The sequence below is a fragment of the Siphateles boraxobius genome, unplaced genomic scaffold (assembly GCF_051911475.1).
Source record: "Siphateles boraxobius isolate OS27281-9 unplaced genomic scaffold, OSU_SipBor_1 92, whole genome shotgun sequence".
NCBI lineage: Eukaryota > Metazoa > Chordata > Actinopteri > Cypriniformes > Leuciscidae > Siphateles > Siphateles boraxobius.
In genome coordinates, this window is record NW_027509222.1 from 1,736,711 (window position 1) to 1,764,119 (window position 27,409).

Sequence of the window (27,409 nt, forward strand, 5' to 3'; positions counted from 1 at the left end):
TTCAAGGAAATCAGGGGAGTGTTTATTTTCAATGTCAGCTGATACAACATTTCCCCTTATGCGAATGAAGTTGTCTTTACCTCTGTCTACAGTATGGCTTCGATGATAAACAATAGAATCTGAATGCCTTATAAGCATTATGCTCGGTCTACAATACAAAAAATATAATTTGCATATCTGTTGTCATGTACTTTTAAAAACTGCACCAAAATAACTTTAAGACTGCCTTATTTAGCTCTACCCATGCAGGCTTGTATAATAATAAAATCATACACATGTGTGCATTAGTTTCATCACTGCTGTGCTAATGAGTTTGACTCAGATCTTAAATACTACTGTACATTGGCAAGGGAAACATGTACGTCACAACATTGGCCTGACTGTAAGACAGATGAACAGATGCTTAGTACCAAAACAAACTGTGTAAAAAAGAAAAAGAAAAAGAAGAACAAAACAACCGTAAAATGGGGTTGAAAAAAAAGACATTCACCCCCCAAACAAATGTGGCAACTGAGTCCCCATAATGCATCTCTTCCCGTCAGGATCTTTGGTCCTTTAACACAATGTGATGAGGAACATGTCAAGAAACAAAAGCTGATGTTGCTACGTTAATGAAGGAAAGTCCATGGATGGCCTGCGATGAGCTCATAAATTAACTGAAAGAAGACAAACAAACACAAAACAAGAAAATGAATCTCAAAATAAATGAAAACAAACTGATGTAGAATGGAAACATGTACTTAAAAAACACAAATACACAAGCATGTTGATATGGGAATACATAGTCTCATGCAAGTCACTTAATGAACAGCATCAGTCCATTATTATTTCTGTGAAACGATTAATAACATCCAAAATAAAAGTTTGTGTTTACACAATATATGTGTGTGTACTGTATATAATTATTTTGTATATATAAATACACACATATTTGCATGTATACATTTAAGAAAAATGTGCTTTTTATATAGAAAATATTTATATATAATATATATATATATATATAAAATATAAATTATATTTAAATATATATATACAGTATATACATGCAAATATTTCTAAAATATATACATGCATGTGTGTGTATTTATATATACAAAATAATTACAGTACACACACACACATGTGTATATTATGTAAACACAAACTTTTATTTTGGATGTGATTAATCTTTTAGAGGTGATTTTTTGGGATTTTAGAAGTGTAAAATTGGATTGGTGAATTAAACCGCTGTAAATGTGTCATTTATTGTCAGTAGTTCTTCAGAAGAGAACGCTGTGATTCTAATGTGTGTTTGAGAACGGCTTTGAATGTGGCTCAACCAATCAGAATCAAGGAGCGGACTGTCCACTTTATAAGAAAGAAGTATGTGAGCTCAGCTTAACTTTTGCTTAAAATAAATTCTGCGTTAAAAATTTTTTTTTTTTTAAATGAATGGAAGATCTGAATACCATTAAATGTAAAGGACTTGTTGTGAAGTGACAGGAACTAAAATACATGTTTATAGCGTTTGGAATATTTCACATGATCTCTGAATGTAATAATAAAATGTGACTTTTCCACAAACGTATCAGTTTTCTTTTGCTCGTAACAACACAAATGGTTGGAAGAACGATAAGGAACGGTTCCAAGTCGTATTTCCACTTGAGCCACGATTACAAACGAAACCATGGAGCGGTCGAGCGATGGGAACGGTTCGGTCCGGCGGAGGAAAAGCGGACTGTGTCACAGGACAGGATCCATGTCGGCTACAAACCACAAAATGGATGCTCGCAGAACCATCAATGACCACAAGATGGAGCTAGACGAGCTTGATTTGAGCCACGCGAGGTCAGAACAGGCTGACGTCCCTCAACCTCCTTCTAATACATTGGACACAAAGTTGAAAACAATGGTTTTTGGAAAAGAACTTATGATTAAAGTTGGATATGATGAGAGAAAACTCTCTTTCTTTTGCTGGCCACAGTAAATCAAGCACTGTGTTGAGATTACGCCACACTTACAACTAATTTGATTGAATCATCTCAAACGACGAGGCATTTTTAAGGATGAGGATACTATACATGTGTGTGTGTATATATATATATATGACTATACACAAACCTGTCAAAACTGGTTTGATTCTTACGCTGCGTTTTTAGTATTTATCTAAATATATTTATATTAGGAGTGTGACAATAAATCGCAATACAAAAATGCAAGAATATGTATTGTGGATAATTCACCCAAAATAAAAATGACTGTGTGAGAAAAAATTAAAGTTTTCAGAGTTTTAGTGTCAGAACTACATTAAACTACTATATATAATGTTGAATATAATGTATAATAATGCAATGGGGGAATATTATGCGCCACAAGTCTGTTACCAGTAAAAGTGTCCTACATTATTTTAAATATATCTAGTCAGTGAAAGAGATCAAGCATATTCATCTAAAATAATTCAGTATTTTCAGCTTCAGAATCATGAATATTGATATTCTGGTGTCTCTATTGTCCTGTGCTTCGGGTTTCAGCACCAAGTCTATTCATTTACACACACAATGTAAAACCAAATTTAGCATTTTAATCCACAATTCATTTCATGTTAATCTTTATCATATGTCTTGGAGTATCACAACAATATGGTATTGTGATTTGTATGGAATCGTGACACGAGGGAATCGTTCCACTCATTTATACTCTAGAGGACATATATGAGGAGTTCACGCTCCACCGGGCGACACACACACACCTGAGAAGAGAGAAAGAAGTGTAAGAACTCACTTTTTTTTGTCTTTGTCCTTCTTGAGCGGCTGTGAGTGCGAGAGCGACTCGGCCGCCACTTTCCTCCTGTTGAAGGCGTTCATCTCCTCCTCCAGATCCCGTCTCTTCTCCTCCACCTTCCTCTTCTCCTCCTGATGCATGCGCTTCAGCTGCTCAAACTTCTCGTGTAACTGAGGACAGAGCGCCAGATCAGTGTGTGTCACGCCAGACGCAGGACATGCTGACATCATCGGCTCATTTTCATTTTTGGTTGAACTAGCCCATGATTTACTCACCCTGAAGTCATCCTAGGTGTGTGTGACGTTCCTCTTTCAGACCAATACAATCGGAGTTATATTAAACATGTCCTGACTCTTCCAAGCTTTATAATGGCAGTGAATGGGTGTGTTCTTTTGAAGTCAAAATCTATCCATCAAAAAAGATGATTCACTTTTATGATGGATAGATGCACTTTTATGATGGATAGATGCACTTTTATGATGGATAGATGCACTTTTATGATGGATAGATGCACTTTTATGATGGATAGATGGACTTTTATGATGGACAGATGCACTTTTATGATAGACAGATGCACTTTTATGATGGATAGATGGACTTTTATGATGGACAGATGCACTTTTATGATAGACAGATGCACTTTTATGATGGATAGATGCACTTTTATGATGGATAGATGCACTTTTATGATAGACAGATGCACTTTTATGATAGACAGATGCACTTTTATGATGGATAGATGCACTTTTATGATGGACAGATGCACTTTTATGATAGACAGATGCACTTTTATGATAGACAGATGCACTTTTATGATAGACAGATGCACTTTTATGATGGATAGATGCACTTTTATGATGGATAGATGCACTTTTATGATGGATAGATGCACTTTTATGATGGACAGATGCACTTTTATGATGGATAGATGCACTTTTATGATGGATAGATGCACTTTTATGATGGACAGATGCACTTTTATGATGGATAGATGCACTTTTATGATGATAGATGCACTTTTATGATGGACAGATGCACTTTTATGACGGATAGATGCACTTTTATGATGGACAGATGCACTTTTATGATAGACAGATGCACTTTTATGATAGACAGATGCACTTTTATGATGGATAGATGCACTTTTATGATGGACAGATGCACTTTTATGATAGACAGATGCACTTTTATGATAGACAGATGCACTTTTATGATAGACAGATGCACTTTTATGATGGATAGATGCACTTTTATGATGGATAGATGCACTTTTATGATGGATAGATGCACTTTTATGATGGACAGATGCACTTTTATGATGGATAGATGCACTTTTATGATGGATAGATGCACTTTTATGATGGACAGATGCACTTTTATGATGGATAGATGCACTTTTATGATGGATAGATGCACTTTTATGATGGATAGATGCACTTTTATGATGGATAGATGGACTTTTATGATGGACAGATGCACTTTTATGATAGACAGATGCACTTTTATGATGGATAGATGGACTTTTATGATGGACAGATGCACTTTTATGATAGACAGATGCACTTTTATGATGGATAGATGCACTTTTATGATGGATAGATGCACTTTTATGATAGACAGATGCACTTTTATGATAGACAGATGCACTTTTATGATGGATAGATGCACTTTTATGATGGACAGATGCACTTTTATGATAGACAGATGCACTTTTATGATAGACAGATGCACTTTTATGATAGACAGATGCACTTTTATGATGGATAGATGCACTTTTATGATGGATAGATGCACTTTTATGATGGATAGATGCACTTTTATGATGGACAGATGCACTTTTATGATGGATAGATGCACTTTTATGATGGATAGATGCACTTTTATGATGGACAGATGCACTTTTATGATGGATAGATGCACTTTTATGATGATAGATGCACTTTTATGATGGACAGATGCACTTTTATGACGGATAGATGCACTTTTATGATGGACAGATGCACTTTTATGATAGACAGATGCACTTTTATGATAGACAGATGCACTTTTATGATGGATAGATGCACTTTTATGATGGACAGATGCACTTTTATGATAGACAGATGCACTTTTATGATAGACAGATGCACTTTTATGATAGACAGATGCACTTTTATGATGGATAGATGCACTTTTATGATGGATAGATGCACTTTTATGATGGATAGATGCACTTTTATGATGGACAGATGCACTTTTATGATGGATAGATGCACTTTTATGATGGATAGATGCACTTTTATGATGGACAGATGCACTTTTATGATGGATAGATGCACTTTTATGATGATAGATGCACTTTTATGATGGACAGATGCACTTTTATGACGGATAGATGCACTTTTATGATGGACAGATGCACTTTTATGACGGATAGATGCACTTTTATGATGGACAGATGCACTTTTATGATGGATAGATGCACTTTTATGATGGATAAATGCACTTTTATGATGGAGAGATGCACTTTTATGATGGATAGATGCACTTTTATGATGGATAGATGCACTTTTATGACGGATAGCTGCACTTTTATGACGGACAGATGCACTTTTATGACGGATAGATGCACTTTTATGATGACAGATGCACTTTTATGACGGATAGATGCACTTTTATGATGGATAGATGCACTTTTATGATGGACAGATGCACTTTTATGACGGATAGATGCACTTTTATGATGGATAGATGCACTTTTATGATGGATAGATGCACTTTTATGATGGACAGATGCACTTTTATGATGGACAGATGCACTTTTATGATGGATAGATGCACTTTTATGATGGATAGATGCACTTTTATGATGGACAGATGGACTTTTATGATGGATAGATGCACTTTTATGATGATAGATGCACTTTTATGATGGACAGATGCACTTTTATGACGGATAGATGCACTTTTATGACGGACAGATGCACTTTTATGATGGATAGATGCACTTTTATGATGGATAGATGCACTTTTATGACGGACAGATGCACTTTTATGACGGATAGATGCACTTTTATGATGACAGATGCACTTTTATGACGGATAGATGCACTTTTATGATGGATAGATGCACTTTTATGATGGACAGATGCACTTTTATGACGGATAGATGCACTTTTATGATGGATAGATGCACTTTTATGATGACAGATGCACTTTTATGACGGATAGATGCACTTTTATGATGGATAGATGCACTTTTATGATGACAGATGCACTTTTATGACGGATAGATGCACTTTTATGATGGATAGATGCACTTTTATGATGGATAGATGCACTTTTATGACGGATAGATGCACTTTTATGACGGATAGATGCACTTTTATGATGGCTAGATGCACTTTTATGATGGATAGATGCACTTTTATGACGGATAGATGCACTTTTATGATGGACAGATGCACTTTTATGACGGATAGCTGCACTTTTATGAGGGATAGATGCACTTTTATGACGGATAGATGCACTTTTATGATGGATAGATGCACTTTTATGATGGCTAGATGCACTTTTATGATGGACAGATGCACTTTTATGACGGATAGATGCACTTTTATGACGGATAGATGCACTTTTATGATGGATAGATGCACTTTTATGATGGCTAGATGCACTTTTATGATGGATAGATGCACTTTTATGATGGCTAGATGCACTTTTATGATGGACAGATGCACTTTTATGACGGATAGATGCACTTTTATGATGGATAGATGCACTTTTATGATGGATAGATGCACTTTTATGACGGATAGATGCACTTTTATGACGGACAGATGCACTTTTATGACGGATAGATGCACTTTTATGACGGACAGATGCACTTTTATGACGGATAGATGCACTTTTATGATGGACAGATGCACTTTTATGACGGATAGATGCACTTTTATGATGACAGATGCACTTTTATGACGGATAGATGCACTTTTATGATGGATAGATGCACTTTTATGATGACAGATGCACTTTTATGACGGATAGATGCACTTTTATGATGGATAGATGCACTTTTATGATGGATAGATGCACTTTTATGACGGATAGATGCACTTTTATGACGGATAGATGCACTTTTATGATGGATAGATGCACTTTTATGATGGCTAGATGCACTTTTATGATGGATAGATGCACTTTTATGACGGATAGATGCACTTTTATGATGGACAGATGCACTTTTATGACGGATAGCTGCACTTTTATGAGGGATAGATGCACTTTTATGACGGATAGATGCACTTTTATGATGGATAGATGCACTTTTATGATGGCTAGATGCACTTTTATGATGGACAGATGCACTTTTATGACGGATAGATGCACTTTTATGACGGATAGATGCACTTTTATGATGGATAGATGCACTTTTATGATGGCTAGATGCACTTTTATGATGGATAGATGCACTTTTATGATGGCTAGATGCACTTTTATGATGGACAGATGCACTTTTATGACGGATAGATGCACTTTTATGATGGATAGATGCACTTTTATGATGGATAGATGCACTTTTATGATGGATAGATGCACTTTTATGACGGACAGATGCACTTTTATGACGGATAGATGCACTTTTATGACGGACAGATGCACTTTTATGACGGATAGATGCACTTTTATGATGGACAGATGCACTTTTATGACGGATAGATGGACTTTTATGATGGATAGATGCACTTTTATGATGGACAGATGGACAGATGCACTTTTATGATGGACAGATGCACTTTTATGATGGATAGATGCACTTTTATGATGGACAGATGCACTTTTATGATGGACAGATGCACTTTTATGACGGATAGATGCACTTTTATGATGGACAGATGCACTTTTATGATGGACAGATGCACTTTTATGATGGATAGATGCACTTTTATGATGGACAGATGCACTTTTATGATGGATAGATGCACTTTTATGATGGATAGATGCACTTTTATGATGGCTAGATGCACTTTTATGATGGACAGATGCACTTTTATGACGGATAGATGCACTTTTATGACGGATAGATGCACTTTTATGATGGATAGATGCACTTTTATGATGGCTAGATGCACTTTTATGATGGCTAGATGCACTTTTATGATGGACAGATGCACTTTTATGACGGATAGATGCACTTTTATGATGGATAGATGCACTTTTATGATGGATAGATGCACTTTTATGATGGATAGATGCACTTTTATGATGGATAGATGCACTTTTATGACGGACAGATGCACTTTTATGACGGATAGATGCACTTTTATGACGGACAGATGCACTTTTATGACGGATAGATGCACTTTTATGATGGACAGATGCACTTTTATGACGGATAGATGGACTTTTATGATGGACAGATGCACTTTTATGACGGATAGATGGACAGATGCACTTTTATGATGGACAGATGCACTTTTATGATGGATAGATGCACTTTTATGATGGACAGATGCACTTTTATGATGGACAGATGCACTTTTATGACGGATAGATGCACTTTTATGACGGATAGATGCACTTTTATGATGGATAGATGCACTTTTATGATGGACAGATGCACTTTTATGACGGACAGATGCACTTTTATGACGGATAGATGCACTTTTATGATGGACAGATGCACTTTTATGACGGATAGATGCACTTTTATGAGGGATAGATGGACTTTTATGATGGCTAGATGGACTTTTATGATGGATAGATGCACTTTTATGATGGACAGATGCACTTTTATGATGGATAGATGCACTTTTATGATGGATAGATGCACTTTTATGACGGATAGATGCACTTTTATGATGGATAGATGCACTTTTATGATGGAGAGATGCACTTTTATGATGGAGAGATGCACTTTTATGACAGATAGATGCACTTTTATGATGGATAGATGCACTTTTATGATGGACAGATGCACTTTTATGATGGACAGATGCACTTTTATGACGGATAGATGCACTTTTATGATGGACAGATGCACTTTTATGATGGATAGATGCACTTTTATGATGGATTGATGGACTTTTATGATGGATAGATGCACTTTTGTGATGGATAGATAACTTTTATGATGGACAGATGCACTTTTATGACGGATAGATGCACTTTTATGATGGATAGATGGACTTTTATGACGGATAGATGCACTTTTATGACGGATAGATGGACTTTTATGATGGATAGATGCACTTTTATTTTTTTTATTTCGACTCCCATTATAAAGGTTGGAAGAGTCAGGACACTTTTTAATATAACTCAGATTGTATTCGTCTGAAAGACACCTAGGATGACTTCAGGTGGGGTGAATCATGGGCTTATTTTAATTTTTGGGTGAACTATCGCTTTCATCAGGACTAACCTCTCTCTCCTTCTCCTTCAGCTCGCCCTCCGTCTCCTTCACTTTATTGACGAACATCTGCCTCATCTCCTCTTCCTTCCTTTGCAGATCTCCCAGAAACTCCTTCCTTTTGGCCTCATACGTCTCCTGTAGACTGTGGAAAACAGTTTGCTTTGAACTGGCAGGTTTTATATGGCAATGAATGTATATAACCTGATTTTCCTTTTCATAAAGATTTACATGCACATTTTAGACACATTTTAACTTAAAATCCACATGAAACTGCATTCACAAGCAATGTGATGTATTTCCAAACAGCAAAATTGATTTAATCATTCACACGTAAAGCCTCTTCAGAAAAACGTCAGGATGAAAACAGAGAATACTGCAGTGCACTCATAATAAACAGAACCTCATCGTCCGTTGGTGTGGATGCTAATATATTATCGTTATATTTATCTTTACAGATTTTTTTCTTTTACTGGTTCATCAACTGCGCTGCATTTAAAAAAGGGAACAGTAGCCCAAAACAAGCCTAAGTGTCCACAATATTCAATTAATATTAATGTCACGGCCAGCAGGAAACCATTTTTTTCCAAAACAAACACATGAAGACATCATTTCTGCTGAATATGTGAAACTAATGGATGACAAAGCCAGGAACGTATATTAATTAACCCTTTGACGTAGGGATGAACCGACATGAACATTTTGGCCGATACCGATAAATCTAAATCCAAATCTTGAGCCTGATTTCAAAACAAAAGTCTCACCATTAAATCCATGTCCCAAACACACAATTATGATGTTCTCATGATAATTTTATGTAGCCGATACGACAGACTTGTGCTGCTCATAACCATATTTTCCTTTTTTGAAGTGATTCCAATCATATTTCCAGCAAATCAAAACCATCATGTTGAACAGTGCGCATCTGAAGTGTCTCAGCTGAAGGAAATAATACATTATTTATCCGCTTTAATATATCGGCCAAATTTTATCGTATATCCCTAGCGTACGATCTCACCATTTTGTTGGTCACATGATCAACCTGGCTCAGAGTTAGAGACAGACCATCACACACCACAACTGTTCAGTGTTTTCAACCATGTTTATTTTAAGATGCAAGCATGCTTTTACAGAATACAGTCGACGAAGACTCCTTTGCAAGCCGACAGACTGAACTGATGAAACCTGCGACTATTTCCCTAATATTAAAGCATGGATTTGATGCAAACAATAGATCTACATAATATTCACATATGCGTTTCATAGAGGGCATAATGAATAAGCCCTACATTTACCGCATGAATTAACACTTAAACCCATTACGTTTTACATAGATAACATTTAAACCTAAGTTTTTCTTTTGCGAGTTTCACAATTATGAGGAAAAAAAAGTCATATAAACTCCTAATTCTGATGGAAAAAAGCAGAACATCGAGTTTATACCTTGTAATTCAGATTTTTTTTCTCAGAATTATGAGATATAAACACAAAATGACCTGTTTCACCCTTTTATTCAGGTAGGCTCCGCCCACAACACACATCATCACCCAAATGATCTATAAAGTTGATTTAATTCTTCTCACAGTTCCCCCCATGCCACTACGCTCATGTATTTTGGGAGAAGTGGATGAATTTACATGTTGTAAATCTGAATCAGAACTGAAAGGGTTAACTGTGATTTCATGCTGACTTTACAAATTCGAAAGTTACTTTCCAATACAGAGCTTTGTATCAAAAGCATAACACTTTCAGTGTAAAGACCTGATCACACAATGACCAAAATTCTGTGCGATAACCATTCTAATATGAACGAACTAATGCAAATCTATTCTCCATCACACAGTGAAGGAAGCTGGCCACCCAATAAGATTTGTGCTTTTGGTCACATGGTATTTGTTGCTACAAAGTAACACCAAATTGCAAAATCAGTGCATGTTGAGAGCAAGCGGCAACCTTCTAGTATCTCTCTCGAAACCAACACTGAAGTGACTTCAACGACTGGCCACTAGAGACAAATCACACTAAAGAGTCAATCCCATAAACACCCATGTTAAAATACCCAACTTTACAGCAGAAAAAAACATGGAAAAAGTGGTTTTGGTCTATATAGCTAATTTTACCCTTCATGACGACTGTGAAGGGGGTGAGTTTCTTTATAACTTGTCCTTTTAAATTATATTAAGCCTTAAAGTTCTGCATAATTAAGGGCGTGGTCACTTGAGTGACAGGTGGATTGCCGCTGATGTCACTACTAGCCGTTTGTCTGCTGTCTGTTAGCGTCACGTCACTTCAGCTAATCCGCCTCACTGCCCGTTTTTGTTTATCCGGGAGTGACGCGCTGCCAAGATGGCAACGGCCGGCTCCGCCCACTTTGGGCTTCAAAAACGCTCTTCAGAAACACTACGCGTGACGTCACGGACTCTACGGCCATATTTATTTACAGTCTAGGGTTGAGAGCTTGCAGGGAGTGTGTGAGGGGTCTCACCTGAAGGGCTGGCAGTCCGGGTCGGTGTCTTTGAAGCCCATCTCCTCTAGTTTACAGCGCCTGTAGAGCTCGTAGTGTCTGGCGTGAGTCTGTTCCCGCAGATCCTCCATGTTCACTCTGATCAACATCTCCCGCAGCTTCACAAAATCACAGTGACTCTCATTCTCCACTGCAACACACACACACACACACACACACACACACATGATCACGGTCAGTACAGCTACAGCGGTCAGCACTGAAGGACCGAGCGCTTGAAAACACACTCGATCTTCTCTCCAGGCTCATGGCCAGAGAGTAAACTTTGAAAGGTGTAGCGAAACATGGAAAACTAAGTATATTTTGAACCCTGAACTTTAAAGAACAGTTGAACAAATGTTAGAGAAACAGTTTTATTGGTTCAATATTCTGTACAATTACTGTCGACATGAAGTTGTTCAATCCAGTACAAGATGATGTGAGCTGATAGAAACTAGTGAACTGTGTCCATGCTCTAAAATCTAAACAACTGCAGCTGGAGTGTGTGTGTGTGTATGTGTGTGTGCGCGCATGTATATGTGTGTGTGAGTGAGTGAATGTGTGTGTGTGTGTGTGTGAGAGAGAGAGAGAGAGCGAGAGAGAGTGTGTACATGTTTTTTCTACATGTGTGACTTAAACCACATTAAACCTGAATGCACACAGACACATGGGGATGTCACTGTGGACCTAAATTGAGGAAATAAGCTTATAAATCATACAGAATGAGTTTTTTTTTTTTTTATGTAAAAATGCAGAAAGTTGTGTGTGATGGATAGGTTTAGGGGTTGGGTTAGTGTGTGTGTGTGTGTGTGTGTGTGTGTGTGTGTGTGTGTGTGTGTGTGTGTGTGTGTGTGTGTGTGTGTGTGTGTGTGTGTGATGGGTAGGTTTAGTGATAGAGTTAGTGTAAGGGGAGAGAATATACAGTTTTTACAGTATAAAATCCATTACTTGTTTACAGTATAAAAACCATACACACAGGAGTTTTATTTTTAATTTTTTTTAATCATGGTCAGAAAAAGAAAGAAGGGCATTCTGGATTAGAACAACACCAGGGTGAGTAAATGATGAACTCATTTTCATTTTAGGCTGAACTTTACCTTTAATAATTGAGCACCAATAATATTAGATCATCATAATCAGTTTAGACACCGTATTGAATTTGAGATGAAAATTAAGCTTCGAGGGATTGACTTAGTCTTTACAATAATGGCACACACTGTATAAAGCTTCTAGATCACAATATTTTCACAACAAACAACTTTTAAAACAGATTTATTACGTTTTTTGTCAACTGAAAGTTAGTTTTTTTCACGGAAAGACGTCATTAGCTGAACAATCGGATTGTTGTTAAACAACAGTACAATTGATTGAACCTTTGCATTTAATCCCTCAGCCTCGTATTCATTCCTGTCAAAAATTAAATATGGCTCTAACCATAAACATAGGTCTATTGATAATAGCAGAGCAGTAAATCATCATATTAAAGTGATTTCTGAAGGATCATGTGACACTGAAGACTGGAGTAATGATGCTGAAAATTCTGCTTTGATCACAGGAATAAATTACAGTTTAAAATTAAAATAGATAACAGTTCTTTTAAATTGTAATAATATTTCACAATATTGACTGTATTTTTTTAATCAAATAAATGCCGCTTTGGTGAACATAAGATACTTTTAAAAAACATCTTACCAACCCCAAACTTTGCAACAGCAGTGTATGATTATTTTGCTATAAAGTCATTTTAAAGCCAAAACATTGTTTTATTCCATTAGCTGAACTAAGAAACTATAGGTCTGAACTAGGGATGCACTGATATAAACAATTTGTCCGATACCGATAACTGATAACTCTTTATATTTGAAAGTCGATAACCGATATATTGGCCGATAAATCTAAATCCAAAGTTTTATATAATTTTTGAGAGCCTGATTACAAAAACAAAAGTCTCACCATTAAAATCCATGACCCAAACTCACAATTATAATGTTCACAATCTCATTATAATTTTATGTAGCCGATATGACGTTGCACGTTGCACAGTGATTCCAATCATATTTCAAGCAATTCAAAACCATCAAGTTGAACAGTGCGCATCTGAAGTGTCTCAGCTCAAGGAAATAATACATTTATCAGCAGCATTTTTATTATCAGGCCGATAACGATAACATTATAAATGAACACATATCGGCCAATACCGATATATCGTGCATCTCTAGTCTGAACTAGTTGAGTAAGTAGTCATATGGCTGAGAACTGAAAAAAGAAGTTAAATGATTTGTATTTGTCTGTATGCTGAAAAACCCTACGAGACTTGAGAAAGCCCAGCGCTGTTCTAAGTGAAGAGCTCCACGCCGAGCGTCTCTCATGGAGCACGGGTCTCTACTTGAGCTGGATGAGCAATTAAACTCAAACACGGCTAATGACGTGACCTTCTCAGTGGCAGAGCTCTCTCTCTTACATCTGAGAAAACAGAGTAATTAGCTTCCGATGAGAGTGCCATTTATCGCCGCTTTGATGGATGGGATTGTTTTCACATGAAAGGCATTGTAAAAATACCCCCCCAACCAGTATCCACAGAGAGAAGCTGAAGGAAAATGAACAGCAGGGTTCAAATAAAAGTGTCCGGCATACTCCAGCGCCTCCAGCATGATATTCTCCAGTGACAGAGTAATATCAACTAAAACAGCCAATCTGCAAGAATCTTATTTCTTGCTAGGGCTTCAAAATGGCTAAATTCGAATTTATTTTTTAAATAGTAACAAATTTCGAATTATAATTCTAAAGGCAGTTCTTAATGTTAAAAGGAAAAAAAGTTTTGTGTTGTCTCATATGCCCACAAGCGAGCGCAATAAGCAAATATAAACCTAATATAAACCAAATATAAAACTTTTTAAACGTCATTAACTTTTGAAACAATTGTTCTTAAATAAAATTGAATTTCCTTAATGCGCTTTAGTGTAAATTATGTTACAATAGTGCATAAAACTGTGTTTGTGCATCAGTAACCTGAGAAAACACGCTTCAACACAGCGTAATGAACTACATGAACACAAAATAGCAAACTGTCATTCAGAAACACTCCACTTCTGCTCACTACATCTACATATTGTTGGTCAAAAACACCAGACGCTCATGTCTATCTGCAGCGAGTGCACTTTTAGTTGATCATGTCTCCAGCTGATGAAAACACACGCTCAGCTCTGACCGATGTGCAGGTTTGTGTCGTTGCACGATTTTTGCCACTAACTGAGAGGTTTTCACCAGCAGGAAGCCTTTTCCCAACACAATCTAGCTCTTTATACTGGATAAGCTAACACAAACACACCGCGTCATTTACGCCATCATCATGTCTCTCGCGCCACCAGAAAATCTAATGCACGGTTTTGCATTCGAATGTGATTTTGTTTTTTTATACGATGAATATTTGAAATCAAATTTTTATTTGCAAGCCCTATTTCTTACCTTGAACGACTCCCCACGGGTATTGCCTGGCCCTCACGGTCTTATTGCCCACCTTCACCTCCTCGACACTGCCCACCACAGCAAAGGGAAGATGGGCCTAGAATTAAGACAATTACAGAATAAAGACCTACTAGTACTCAATCTGATTTCCTTCGCAAAGTTCGCATCTGTGCAATAATATGCACTTTCCCACTGAAATATACATTCACATCTGTATTTAAATTCAAATCGCACACAAGCCTTTATGTGGTTTATGTGTATGATAAGCAAAGACTCACGTTCATAGAGGAATTGATTTCTGTGACGGCTTCATCATCTGTGGGAAACTGGTAGATCTGAACCCCATTGCTCACCAGCTCGCTCATGATTTTTATCTTGAACTTGTGTAGCTCGCTCTTGGAAATCGTGTCAGCTTTAGCGATAATAGGGATGATGTTCACCTAAATTAAAAAAAAAAAAACAAAAAAACATTTCACAACACGTCTATGTTCTAGTTCAACATCTGGAGAGTTTGTAGTTATGCTTGTGTTAATAAGTTGTGCTTGTAGTCTATGATCTTGTGTTAAATAAGATCGGGTGGTGATGGCGTAGTGGATAAGACACATGCCTTTGGTGTGAGAGACCCGGGTTCAAATCCACTGTGAGACACCAATGTGTCCCTGAGCAAGACACTTAACCCCTAGTTGCTCCAGAGGCGTGCGACCTCTGACATATAAGCTAAGTGAATAAATGTAAATAAGATACCAGTAATAAATCAGGCTATATGTATTTAACAGAGTCATAAAATAAGCAATAAGCCTCAATCGTGACTTTCTATGTGACAAACTGAGAAATTTAGCAGAATGCTGAAAGTGCAAAGAATTCTCCCTATAAAATAGAAAATATATATACAAAATATATTTGTCTCAGAGTGGTAACATTAAAGTGCCCCAATAATGTAGTGTGGTAATAAAGCTGTTTGTGAATGCAAAAGGTCTGCAAGATTTCAGAGATCAAAGTGCAGATAAATGGAGTTTTGTCTTCCAAAAGAAAGAAGTGATTCCGAACTGCCAGAAACGAGTCATCAGGAATTCCCGTCTCACTTCCTGTTTGAATCTACATGTTTGTAATAAATTTGCAAATGCCGGCCTGTGGTCTTCATTGGCCGCCCTTAAACACTGTAGTTGTATCTGAAATTGGAAGAGTTTGGTTCTGGGCCATCTGATCAATCACAACAGACTGGGTCATCTGACCAATCAGAGCAGAGTAGACCAATCACAAAAGACTGGGTCATCTGACCAATCAGAGCAGAGTAGACCAATCACAACAGACTGGGTCAACTGACCAATCAGAGCAGAGTAGACCACCAATCACAACAGACTGGGTCATCTGACCAATCATAGCAGAGTAGACCAATCACAACGGTCATCTGACCAATCAGAGCAGAGTAGACCAATCACAACAGTCATCTGACCAATCAGAAGATTTTGGTTCTGGGCCATCTGATCAATCACAACAGACTGGGTCAACTGACCAATCAGAGCAGAGTAGACCAATCACAGCAGACTGGGTCAACTGACCAATCAGAGCAGAGTAGACCAATCACAACAGACTGGGTCATCTGACCAATCAGAGCAGAGTAGACCAATCACAACAGACTGGGTCATCTGACCAATCAGAGCAGAGTAGACCAATCACAACAGACTGGGTCAACTGACCAATCAGAGCAGAGTAGACCAATCTCAACAGACTGGGTCAACTGACCAATCAGAGCAGAGTAGACCAATCACAACAGACTGGGTCAACTGACCAATCAGAGCAGAGTAGACCAATCTCAACAGACTGGGTCAACTGACCAATCAGAGCAGAGTAGACTCTCGGAAATGCGGGGTTTAGAGAGACTGAATCCTTTAACGAACCGTTTCAGACACTGTGAGAAAAGAGCAGATGCTGTAATGTATATTGAGAAAATTAAAGTGTTTTTTGACTTTGGATGCATGTAAATCTGTTGTAGGAGACTCTTTGAAATAGCATAATACGGGCACTTTAACCCTCTTGAACAAATTTTTGTTTACGTGAACACACATGAAGCCAACTGCTAAAATCGACTGTTTATTAAAGCATATATTTGTAAATGAATAACGCCGCACTGATGATTGCTTGCGTGAGGGCATTCAGAGACTCCTAAACTCTGCTTTAAATCAGAACAAAATGCTAACATTTTTGCATGTGTTGAGAGTAGACGTGCTGATAAACGCCGCGGTAATACAAAATATTGATATGGTGGGCACTTCAAACACAGCGAATAATTCTTTATAGTTTTAATAATTCTTTATATTATATAGTTACACTTTTTTACACTGTCTGTGCCCAATATGTTATTGAAAGCTTTGAGAGTCTCTTCTACGAGCAGAAATCAAAGTCTCAGAGTTGTTATTTTTTGTGTATAAAATCGACGCTGAGTAACATTACAAATACCCTAAAATATACAAATAAAAAATGCTTGCGATCTAATGGCAGGCAGAAAAACAAGCACTCCCCAGGTTTAGCATGTATTTGTTTTCACGGGGCCCCGGGGCCACATCATTATAAACCATCTGTGCATCTCCTAAAAACACAAACCCCCAGAGTCTCCTCTCGTTCACGCCATTATTCTGTGATGAAATGACGAATCGATCGGCTCTTTTTCCACTGGCAGAAAGAGAGGACCCCTGCCCACTGTCCTACATTTACACATTATCAATTATCAATACACTCATCACTAATGACATTCCCTACAAACTCACAAAACCAGCGCAAACAAGATGGTCCTTCATGCTTTTGGCAGCAAAAGAAATTCTAATGTAATGTCACGTCCAGGGTTTGAAATGAACACCCGCCAAATGTGTGTATAAATCAGCTGTGGCAAGTTCGTGTAACACAAATCTGCGCAGATTTAGCGCAAATACTCATGAGTCATCATGATTTATTAAATACAGCATATAGCAGAATCTGCTCATATCTGGCTTACGTGAACACACACATCACTACACAACAGATAACGCTGCGCTTGTTCATTTGCACTGAAGCAATAGCAATAATTTAATTTCAGCAACTTCACATAGATATAATTTGCTATTATAATAATAATATCCTTATTTTATAATGAGTCATCATCAGGATGCAGCCTAACGGTTAGCGCACATGCGTTGGCAATGAAGTGTACTCTTCATAATACAACTCCTGAATTTGCCAACAAGTGGAGATTCATGCATTTACTAGTAAACGCCAGTGACGGGCTCCTACCTTGCTGTCCAGCTTCTTCATTGTGACTAAATCCAGGGACTTGAGCGAGTGTCCCGTCGGAGAAATGAAGTAGAGGCAGATGTGAATCCTGGTGTCGTGGTAGTTGAAGAGAGAACGCTTTATTTTCAGCTCTTCCTGCAGGTAGTTTTCAAACTGTGTGTCGATATAATCCACAATAGGTTTGTAGCTGAGAGAAACAGACACGGTGCAAGAAATCAGGGATTACAATATGCATACAAAGCCATTTAACATCAATATTTGAAAGAACTTGATATATTTGTTCCCTATCAGACGAATAGAAATCTTGCTAGAGGCCAATCTACTTCGAGTGAAACTAAACAAGCCAATGCACCCTGTATGCTTCAGCACCAGCGAGAGCGGCCCCTAAAACAGCTTACACAGATAGAACGCGTCTTTTTCAAGATGACTTTCTGTCTGTGTGTTTCTGGATGCGGTCGTCACCTGGGGTCACGTGATGGTCACGAGCGCTGCCTCGTGTGTCTGGGCCTCGAACACGCTGAGGCAGCTTTTGTGGAGGAGTCATGTACCCATTGTGGGAAGATGACCATTGACGTACGCCTCCGTTCCCTCCGTCAGGGAACGAGGGTTACCATATGTAACCGAGTCGGTATAAAATCAAGACACTTTGTGTGAGAAGAAGAGAGACACAGCTGTGTAGAGACTGGCCTGGATCATGTTTACATTCTCTGACCTCTTCTCTTGACTCAGGCATTTTTCCCTGCATGCACCGCTTGTAAGTTTTCAGAGCCTACGCAGTCTTGTTCTGGATGCATTTTTCCCAAAAGATGCAATGTCTGGCACTCGTAAGTCTCTCTGTCTGTCTTTACACCCAACATGCAGAGGGTTAGAAGGCATATTCTAAGAGTCCAAAACGAAATGGAGCCTTTCCCTCAACTAACGGTCAGAGAAATGAGAAGCTTTTTCAGTTGTTTGTTTATCATTTATTTTAAATTAGGTTTGCAACCCGGTAACATTTGGGACATGCTTAGGCCTAATATTTGATTTAGTTATTTAAAAAGGACCTATTATGGTTTTTCCAAATGTTCATCTTTCTTTAGTGTGTAATGTTGCTGTTTGAGCATCAAAAAGCTCTGCAAAGTTCAGCTCCAGTCAACCAATCAGAGCACAGTGTGCTTTTCAGAAGGAGGGGCTTCAAAGAGACAGGAAGTAAACAGAGCGTTACTGACAGACTGGGATGAGAGGAGCCGCAACAATGGAGAATATGAGGATAATAATGAGTTTGAGCTGTCACTCAATGTTCCTTTGGAGTTTTTGATAAACATTTCATATACAATATAGAATAACATATTTCTTTAATCATTTTTCTTACAACAACAAAAGTTGAATGCAGTCAACATTATAACGTGGGCTTACTTTTCAAGCTTGTTTAACAGTTTGTGCAACAATATTGAATAGTTCTCACAACAATATGGGATTTGTGGCTCGAATGCTTTAAGAAAATCAATGAGAGTCCAAACTGTGCTCTATTGATGGACAGTGCCAGACACCAGACATTTCACTAGTAAAAACCATAAATCTCCTCGCTTCCTTTTCCACCCCAAACCGATCACTTTCCATATAAAACGTTTAAATGAACCGCTATTGTCTGAGTTTTCAGCATGTGGGTGTTAAAATATGAACAAACTGCTTTGCATTAACAAATGTTTTATTATCTATCAGACTCATTCGTATGTATGTTTTGAATATATCAGTTTCTCAGTGCAACCCTCCAAAAAACTGATGTTAGTCTAAACAGCACAGGGCATTATTGTATTTTACTTTACCTTTCTTCTTTGTTGATCTGATCCCCAAAGCCCACCGTGTCAACGATGGTCAGTTTGAGGTGGACGTTGCTCTCTTGCAAGTCGTACGTTCTGGGCCGCAGGTAAACACCGTTTTGGTAATGGCTGGCCTCCTCGTTTTCAAACATGGTGTTAAAAAGAGTGTTCATTAATGTAGACTTGCCGATGCCCGTCTCTCCTAATGGTAAGAGAATGACTGATTAGCATTTCCACTACAAGATCATACCATCTCTGCATTGACATTGAGCTAGTGAACAGTTCAAATGGACTGTTAACAGTTGCTTACCCACACAGAGGATGTTGAAGCAGAAACCCTGAGTCACTGATTTACTGACCAGCTGATCAGGCAAACTGTCAAAGCCAACATGACCGCCAAGGCTGAGGTTACGCTTTTCTTCATTCTGTGAAGGAATCAGACAAATTTCAGCATGGACTGAAATAAGAGTCACGTAAAAGGCAAGCTCTGGTTATTTGTATTGGCATCAGCCACTGTAAAACCCTTCTGTATTGTGACTTGCATCTGAATGAAATGGATTACCGTAAAGAAAAAAGGGTCACACTATTCCGATAGTCCACTTTAGACAGTCTACTAACTATAAGTAACTTTGCAAGTACATGTCAACTAGCAGTCATTAGTGTATTAGTAGACTGCCTGCTTAATATCTAATAACTCTTTATTTTGATGCTCCTCAACAGACATTCTTATGACTATAACTTTGCAACTACATGTCAACCTATTCTGCTAACCCAAACTCTACCAGTCTACTCTAATGAGAGTTAGTTGAGATGTAGTTGTGAAGTTACTTATAATTCGTAGAATGTCTAAAGTGGACCATCAAAATAAAGTGTAACCAGAAAAAAATGCGGGGACTTGTTTCTATGCATCATTTATAGATTGGATGGAGGCAGACGATTTTTAGAAAGAGGTGGGCTTAATGTGAATTAAATGATGAGAGGGATGCCTTTAATTTCATCAGAAGGAGTCAGGAAATTTAAATTAAACATTAAAATGTATTAGGTCAAAATGTTTTTAAAAAATAAAATGCATACATATAGAAAATAGATGTCATGTCAGCTTTAAACGAAGTAGCCTACCATTCCAAACAAAATCCTGTAATTCAGAGCCAGACAAATCTAAAATCCCACTAATGGGTGCCCTAAAACCCAGTCCTGAAATCAATGCACTCCTCCCTCATCTGGCTTCGTCTTTTCCCCCAATGCAGGCACATATTTGGTGGATGATGTCACTGAGAGTGCTACTGAGGGAAGCAGCAATTCAGCTGGTGTTACACACACACACACACACACACACACACACCGTGCACAAAAGGAATTCTGGCTGAAAAACCTGTACCGACCCCCTACCAGCCAGGGTCATTTCAAACCAGAGGCACTGAAGGGGAGATCCAACATTAGGAGGTGAAGAAGGGGAAATGGCTGAAAGCATTTTTGGAAAACATGCAGTCTGGGAAAAATCTTGGGAAGGCTTGAACAATGGCCATATAGGGGCTGATAGTTAACGCCCCGGCCGCAGGGGGAACTTTCCCCTCAGAGGGCAGTAGATCAACAGGAAGTGGCGCAGCGTTTGGGCCCTCGAACAATATTTTCTCAAGCCGCCCTCGCAGTGACAGGCCTGATTCATACGCACTGACAGAACACTGAGAGCTGAGTGCACATCAGCAAACATTCCAGGCATTTCTTTGCGAAAGAATCAGCCCATCCAAAAACACTTAAAGAAAGAATTCATCCAACAAGGAAAAGCTGTCATCATTCCAAACACCACTGACTTGTAGCCTATTCTTCCTTAGGACACAAAACAGGGTATTTTGAATAATGTACCAGTGGCAATTTTCCATTTGATAACAATAAACTTTCACATGAATGAGCTTCAAAATAGATCACCGAATTGCTAATGATAATGGCTTCAACTGTATCAAAAAACTCATCATATCAATTTTATTTTCAAACTCATTTTTTTTTTTTTTTAGATGAACACTTTAAGATTAGAAGTTAATTTCCGTCATTTGCACCAGTGGCTGATAAGAATTAAGGATGCACAATATATCGGCCGCTATATGTTCATTTTTAATGTTATCATTATCGGCCCGATAAGAAAATTTGGCCGATATAATAAAGCTGATTAATAATATATTATTTCCTTGAGCTGACACACTTCAGATGCGCACTGTTCAACATGATGGTTGTGAATTGCTTGAAATAAGATTGGAATCACTTGAAAAAAGGAAAATACAGTTCAGTGCAACAGGTCCAAGTCCGTCATATCGGCTACATAAAATTATAAAGAAAACATTATAATTGTGTGTTTGGGACATGCTTTAATGGTCAGACTTTTGTTTTTGTAATCAGGCTCTTAAAAATTATGTAACATTTTTTATTGGCCAATATATCGGTTATCGGCAAAATTTTCATATATCCCTAATAAGAATGATTTAAAACAATAACTCTGCAGGGAACAATCACATCATCCAATGGACAATCCATGATTGAGTCTAGGACAACACAGACTGTTAAAGGCAGATGGGAACTCAGTGACAGTGGAGGAGAGCCAAACTGGGACGGCTCCACACTCACCCCCCACATACACCTGAGAGTGTGTGTGTGTGTGTGTGTGTCCGCTTCAGCAAACTGACAAAACAACCCTCATCGGAAATTTCTCTGGCATCTCATCTGATATGACGGGAGGAGGGGCCGGTGTGGAGAAGAATGCAGATGGTCTAGATTTGGGTGGCATCTGCGCTGAACAGGGTTTTATCTGCTTTTTCTGTTAGATATCTTCATACAAGAGCACACACACACACACACACACAGCTTGCCGTCTAGCTGTCACTCATGCATGCATTCATAAACTCTTCTTAAACCTGAAGTAAAAGACAGGTGTAAAGTTTTGCACTTTACACTTATTACACTGAGAACATATCATTAATCGCGTCAGGGCTCGACACTACAACAGTTCACATGTGGCTAAAATTAGATGTTACACACTGTAAAATGCATTTAGAAGCATGTGTGCAAATACATTTTAAAAAAAAAATTAAAAAAAAAAGTCCCAGCGGGTCCTCTGATTCATGAAATTTAAGGTCATAAAAAGTCTTAGGCCTAAATATCTTAAAGTGTACGTAATAATTATTTTAAAGGGTTCACCCAAAAATGAAAAAAAGGTATCAATTACTCACATCGATCCAAAGCCATGAGACTTTTGTCTTCGAAACACAAATGTAGATATTTTAATGAATCCCTCCATTGACAGTCCACACAACTACCACTTTTACGCCTCAAATTCATTAAGACGTCATAAAACTAATCCATCTGAATTGAGTGGTTTAGTAATTTTCTAAAGAGACTTGATTGCTTTATATGATTTATATGAACAGATTTAATTTAGGCTTTTATTCACAAATAACATTGATCAGTGAACATAAACAGAAGCTCAAACATGCTTGACGTGTGAGAATAAAACTCTTGCTTTAGCTCAAACCTGCAGCGTAACACGAGAATGAACCTCAAGGATGGAAAAAGAGGAATTGCGGTAAAGCCTAATGTGACTATTAAACTTAGTATGAGTCTATGATTCAATTCAATAAATATGAGTTCTGCATATTAAATTACATAATTATTAAACAAAGTTTGAAGCAGAAACACTTTTTGTAGTCTAAGAAATTAAATAATTCTCCTTGTTAATGTCTGCTTGTATCCCTTTATGAAGGAAAAACACATTAATGGATGAAGTTTTTCAATGTGCTCCATAAAAGTAAAGCTTCATGCTCTTGCCTCGAAAATGAAATCACAAAGTCTCATACACTGATTTTCATAAATGGCATTTAGATCAGTGGTCTCATATTAAACGCAAATCATGTGATGTATGTGTTTATTAATGTCAGTGGTCAGATGCAGGATATCTACGCATGAACAGGACGTTGACTCATTACGAAACTCATATAGCTTTAAATAACAGTAACTACATCAGCCCTGCCCTGAAACTAGAGTATAATACATAAAATTAAATTAATGCTGAACAGGACGGTCTTGTTTCAATCCAGAGATTTAGTTCACACACAAAGGAAAAATCTCTTATTCACTCATTCTCACAAGTGCAAACGAGACTTAGTAGCTATGTCAACTACTAACACATTACATAACACATCTAGCTATTGCACTGAATGGAAACATTATGAAAAATGTCCATACGACTCAAAGTCACTAGAACAATATGAGGACAGGATTTTCTTTTTTGGGTGAACTGTCCCTTAAAGCTTTTTTTTTACCCATGATGTTATTAGAATTAGAATTGACTCTCCACAGCTCAATGCACTGCAGTTGATCAATACGGCCCCTAAAACCACACAAAGCTTTAATCAAAAGCCACTGACTGTGAAACACGCTTACATTTCCTTCATTCTGAGAGCCAGACGCAAACTCTTGGATTTAAAGTTAAACAACATCTAACAGAGACTATTAAAGCAACGCACCACTGAACAGTTTTATAAACTAGTCTTACGAGTTAGTCACGTCCTTTTTTCCTTTCACACCGATTATACTTTTCTATGTCAGTAACATTAAAAACTAGACTGGACAAATTTTTTTAATCTGAAAAGTAAGATTCTTAAGACACAGGCTTTATATAGAGGTGAAGTTTGTGAAACTGGCCACAGGTTTCACTTCCACAGAACTCACATAAACTAACCTATTATCTAGCTTTCCCACCAGACTACAAACAGCTCAATACAGTTATTCATCTCTAACCCAAACTAGTTTCCCTCAAATCCAGAGCACTTCCTCAAAACTCATTCCCAGGACTCGATCCTGAATGAACGGTGATGGATTGGTTCTCGCAGCACATCTTCATCAGACAAAGAGTTGAACTGTCGCTCAAAGCACAAAGTTTACAATCTAATCTACTTGAACTTGCCCTTGAAAGACCAGCACTGAAGTCTTGCTTAAAGGGATAGTTCACCCAAAAATGAACATTATCCCTTATCTTTCTCACCTTCAAGCCATCCTATGTGTGTATGACTTTCTTCTTTCAGCCAAACTTTTCTGGCTCTTCCCAGCTTTATAATGGGAGTGTATGGTGTCTTGAGATTTTGAAGCCCAAAAAAGCTCATCCATCCATCCTAAAGGAAATCCATCCGGCTCCAGGGGTTAATAAAGGCCTTCTGAAGCAAAGCGATGTGTTTGTGTAAGAAAAATATCCATATTCATAACTTTATAAACTATAATCACTGGCTTTCGGTAACGGCCGTACGCGAGTCCAGTTCCAGCAGAAGAGTGACCTCTGACTCCCATTATAGGCTAAAGCTTGGAAGAGCCAGGATATTTTTAAATATAACTTTGTAAGAAGAAAGTCATATACAGCTACGGTGGCTAGAGGATGAGTAAATTATGGGATAACTTTCATTTTTCATTCAACATTGTCCCGCTGCTTCCGTTTCATTTAGACAGACTGAAAACTTACTGTGTTCTCATAAACGTTTTATCCTTCACACAAATCACCACCTATTCCAAAGATCCCATAATTAACACATGAATTGTTCAAGTTTGACAGCGGGACGATCAGATGTCACTCTTATCTGTGATCTCACACTGAGGGCCTCATGATGGCCCCAAACTTTACCGGCAGTTCACAACAGTGTTGTTTCAATGGGGATTTTGGGTATAAAACACTCACGATGCTAAAAGAGGGAGCATGCGCCTTCAAAAGCAGTCTGGCAAACTACTGAAACAGGAAATGTGTTATATATAACTGCATCAGTCTGTTGTGTGTACTGTAAATAAAGAGATGTTCACAACAAACATTCAAGAGACTGAGAAAAGACAAGTTCAACACCCTTTTCGGTTCACCAGAAACACTATAACGTTAGCTAGAATAAGATCACAAAAGACAGATAATACACCTGATCTGACCTGTAGTGTACACACACACACACACACACACACACACACACACACACACACACACACACACACACACACACACACACACAGTAAAGCAGAGAATAGTCAATAGAGTCCGTTGGGCTAAGCTAGAGAGTAGCGCTCGTGCTAGTCCTAATTCATTACAGATAAACCTGTACAGGCCGTGTATGATGTCCATCTAAGTGGGTTCCTGGAAGAAAAAACTGACTTTAACGGGTACTTACAGAAAATATGTCTACATCCGTGGCCGCCATGATGAGGAATGTGTGTGTTTGGAGGATAAGGCGAAAGGGAGCTGCCTGCCTTCGTCTCACTCACTCACACTGTGGTCGGGCTGGAGAATTTACCAACGTTACTATGGTGAAGGCCTTGCTAATGAATTTAAATGACGCAATGTTACGATCTGCGCTGATTGGCTGAAAGGCACAAGCAACCAACGCTGAAGACTCGGCTCTTGAATATTAATTAGGTTACTTGAGACCGGACGGAACCTATATACAGTATATACAATATATATATTTTTATTTTTTTATGCTCAATAATTTAAAAACATTGTCAACGTATTACATACAAATACATATAATACAACAAACAATGAAAAAAAACAATAATTATACAAAAACAATACAAAACAAAAGATGACATGGCGAAGAGACATGACAAGAAGGCATACGTTACAGTTGTATTGATACAATAGCATGCATTAATATACAAGGAAAGCTTTTAAGTGCATTTATTTTCTTTAAATATTTATTCATAATATTTGATAAATCTTAGGGTTTTTTCTTATTTACATAACGAAGATATTTTAAGTGAGATTAATTTAGTGTGAAAATAAGGATAGGACATAATACCATTTGCAAACTTTTGTTTATGAATGAAGAATATGCCATATAAAATAAAGAAATGAGAAATGTGCTCTAGAGGTTTATTTTATCGTCATTATAATAAACAATAATCTCTTTGAAACGAATCAGAATGATTGTTTAGCAGCTCGAGACGACGGAATTAATATTCATGAGACAATATTTTGCCATACTAGGATTCGTAATTTCGCAAAAACCTTCAATATGGCTTCTTCCTGGAAACTCCCACTTGCTTCAGGAATGTCTTTTCTCAAGACCCGACAAGATAGAGCTTCTAAATAAATAATTACGTAAGTAATTATGACATAACTGTAGCCTACATAATGTTCATCGAAATACACGCACAGGAACAATACATGCACTTTGTTGTTTTATTGAGTTTAGCGTTTTATAATTTTAGAAT

General features: G+C 37.7%; 1 protein-coding gene across 2 annotated transcripts; it reads right to left on the minus strand.

Annotated features, from left to right (window-relative positions):
• On the minus strand, positions 1-26,502 carry septin8a (septin 8a). 2 transcript variants are annotated; one of them, XM_077224837.1, is made up of 10 exons: positions 26,365-26,502; positions 20,493-20,607; positions 20,189-20,384; positions 18,384-18,570; positions 15,398-15,559; positions 15,120-15,216; positions 11,637-11,805; positions 9,164-9,296; positions 2,764-2,933; positions 1-656 (listed from the first exon to the last, which is right to left on the minus strand). In XM_077224837.1, exons 1-10 carry the CDS (start codon positions 26,392-26,394, stop codon positions 653-655), a joined length of 1,263 nt encoding a protein of 420 aa, XP_077080952.1. In that variant the 5' UTR covers positions 26,395-26,502; the 3' UTR covers positions 1-652. The 2 variants fall into 2 exon arrangements, 1 of the variants encoding a protein (XP_077080952.1); XR_013201291.1 differs by lacking the exon at positions 1-656 and having other exon boundaries at positions 2,764-3,213; positions 7,279-9,296.
• Between the last annotated feature and the right edge of the window lie 907 nt (positions 26,503-27,409).

What these genes read in the sequence shown, in the direction of transcription:
- septin8a (XM_077224837.1), bottom strand. Translation starts at nt 26,394, where the DNA reads ATGGCGGCCACGGATGTAGACATATTTTCT. An exon ending in TGAAGAAGCTGGACAGCAAG is followed by an intron (nt 15,560 to 18,383) that starts GTAGGAGCCCGT and finishes TTTTTAATTTAG; the next exon opens with GTGAACATCATCCCTATTAT. An exon ending in TGAAGGAGAAGGAGAGAGAG is followed by an intron (nt 2,934 to 9,163) that starts GTTAGTCCTGAT and finishes CTCTGTCCTCAG; the next exon opens with TTACACGAGAAGTTTGAGCA.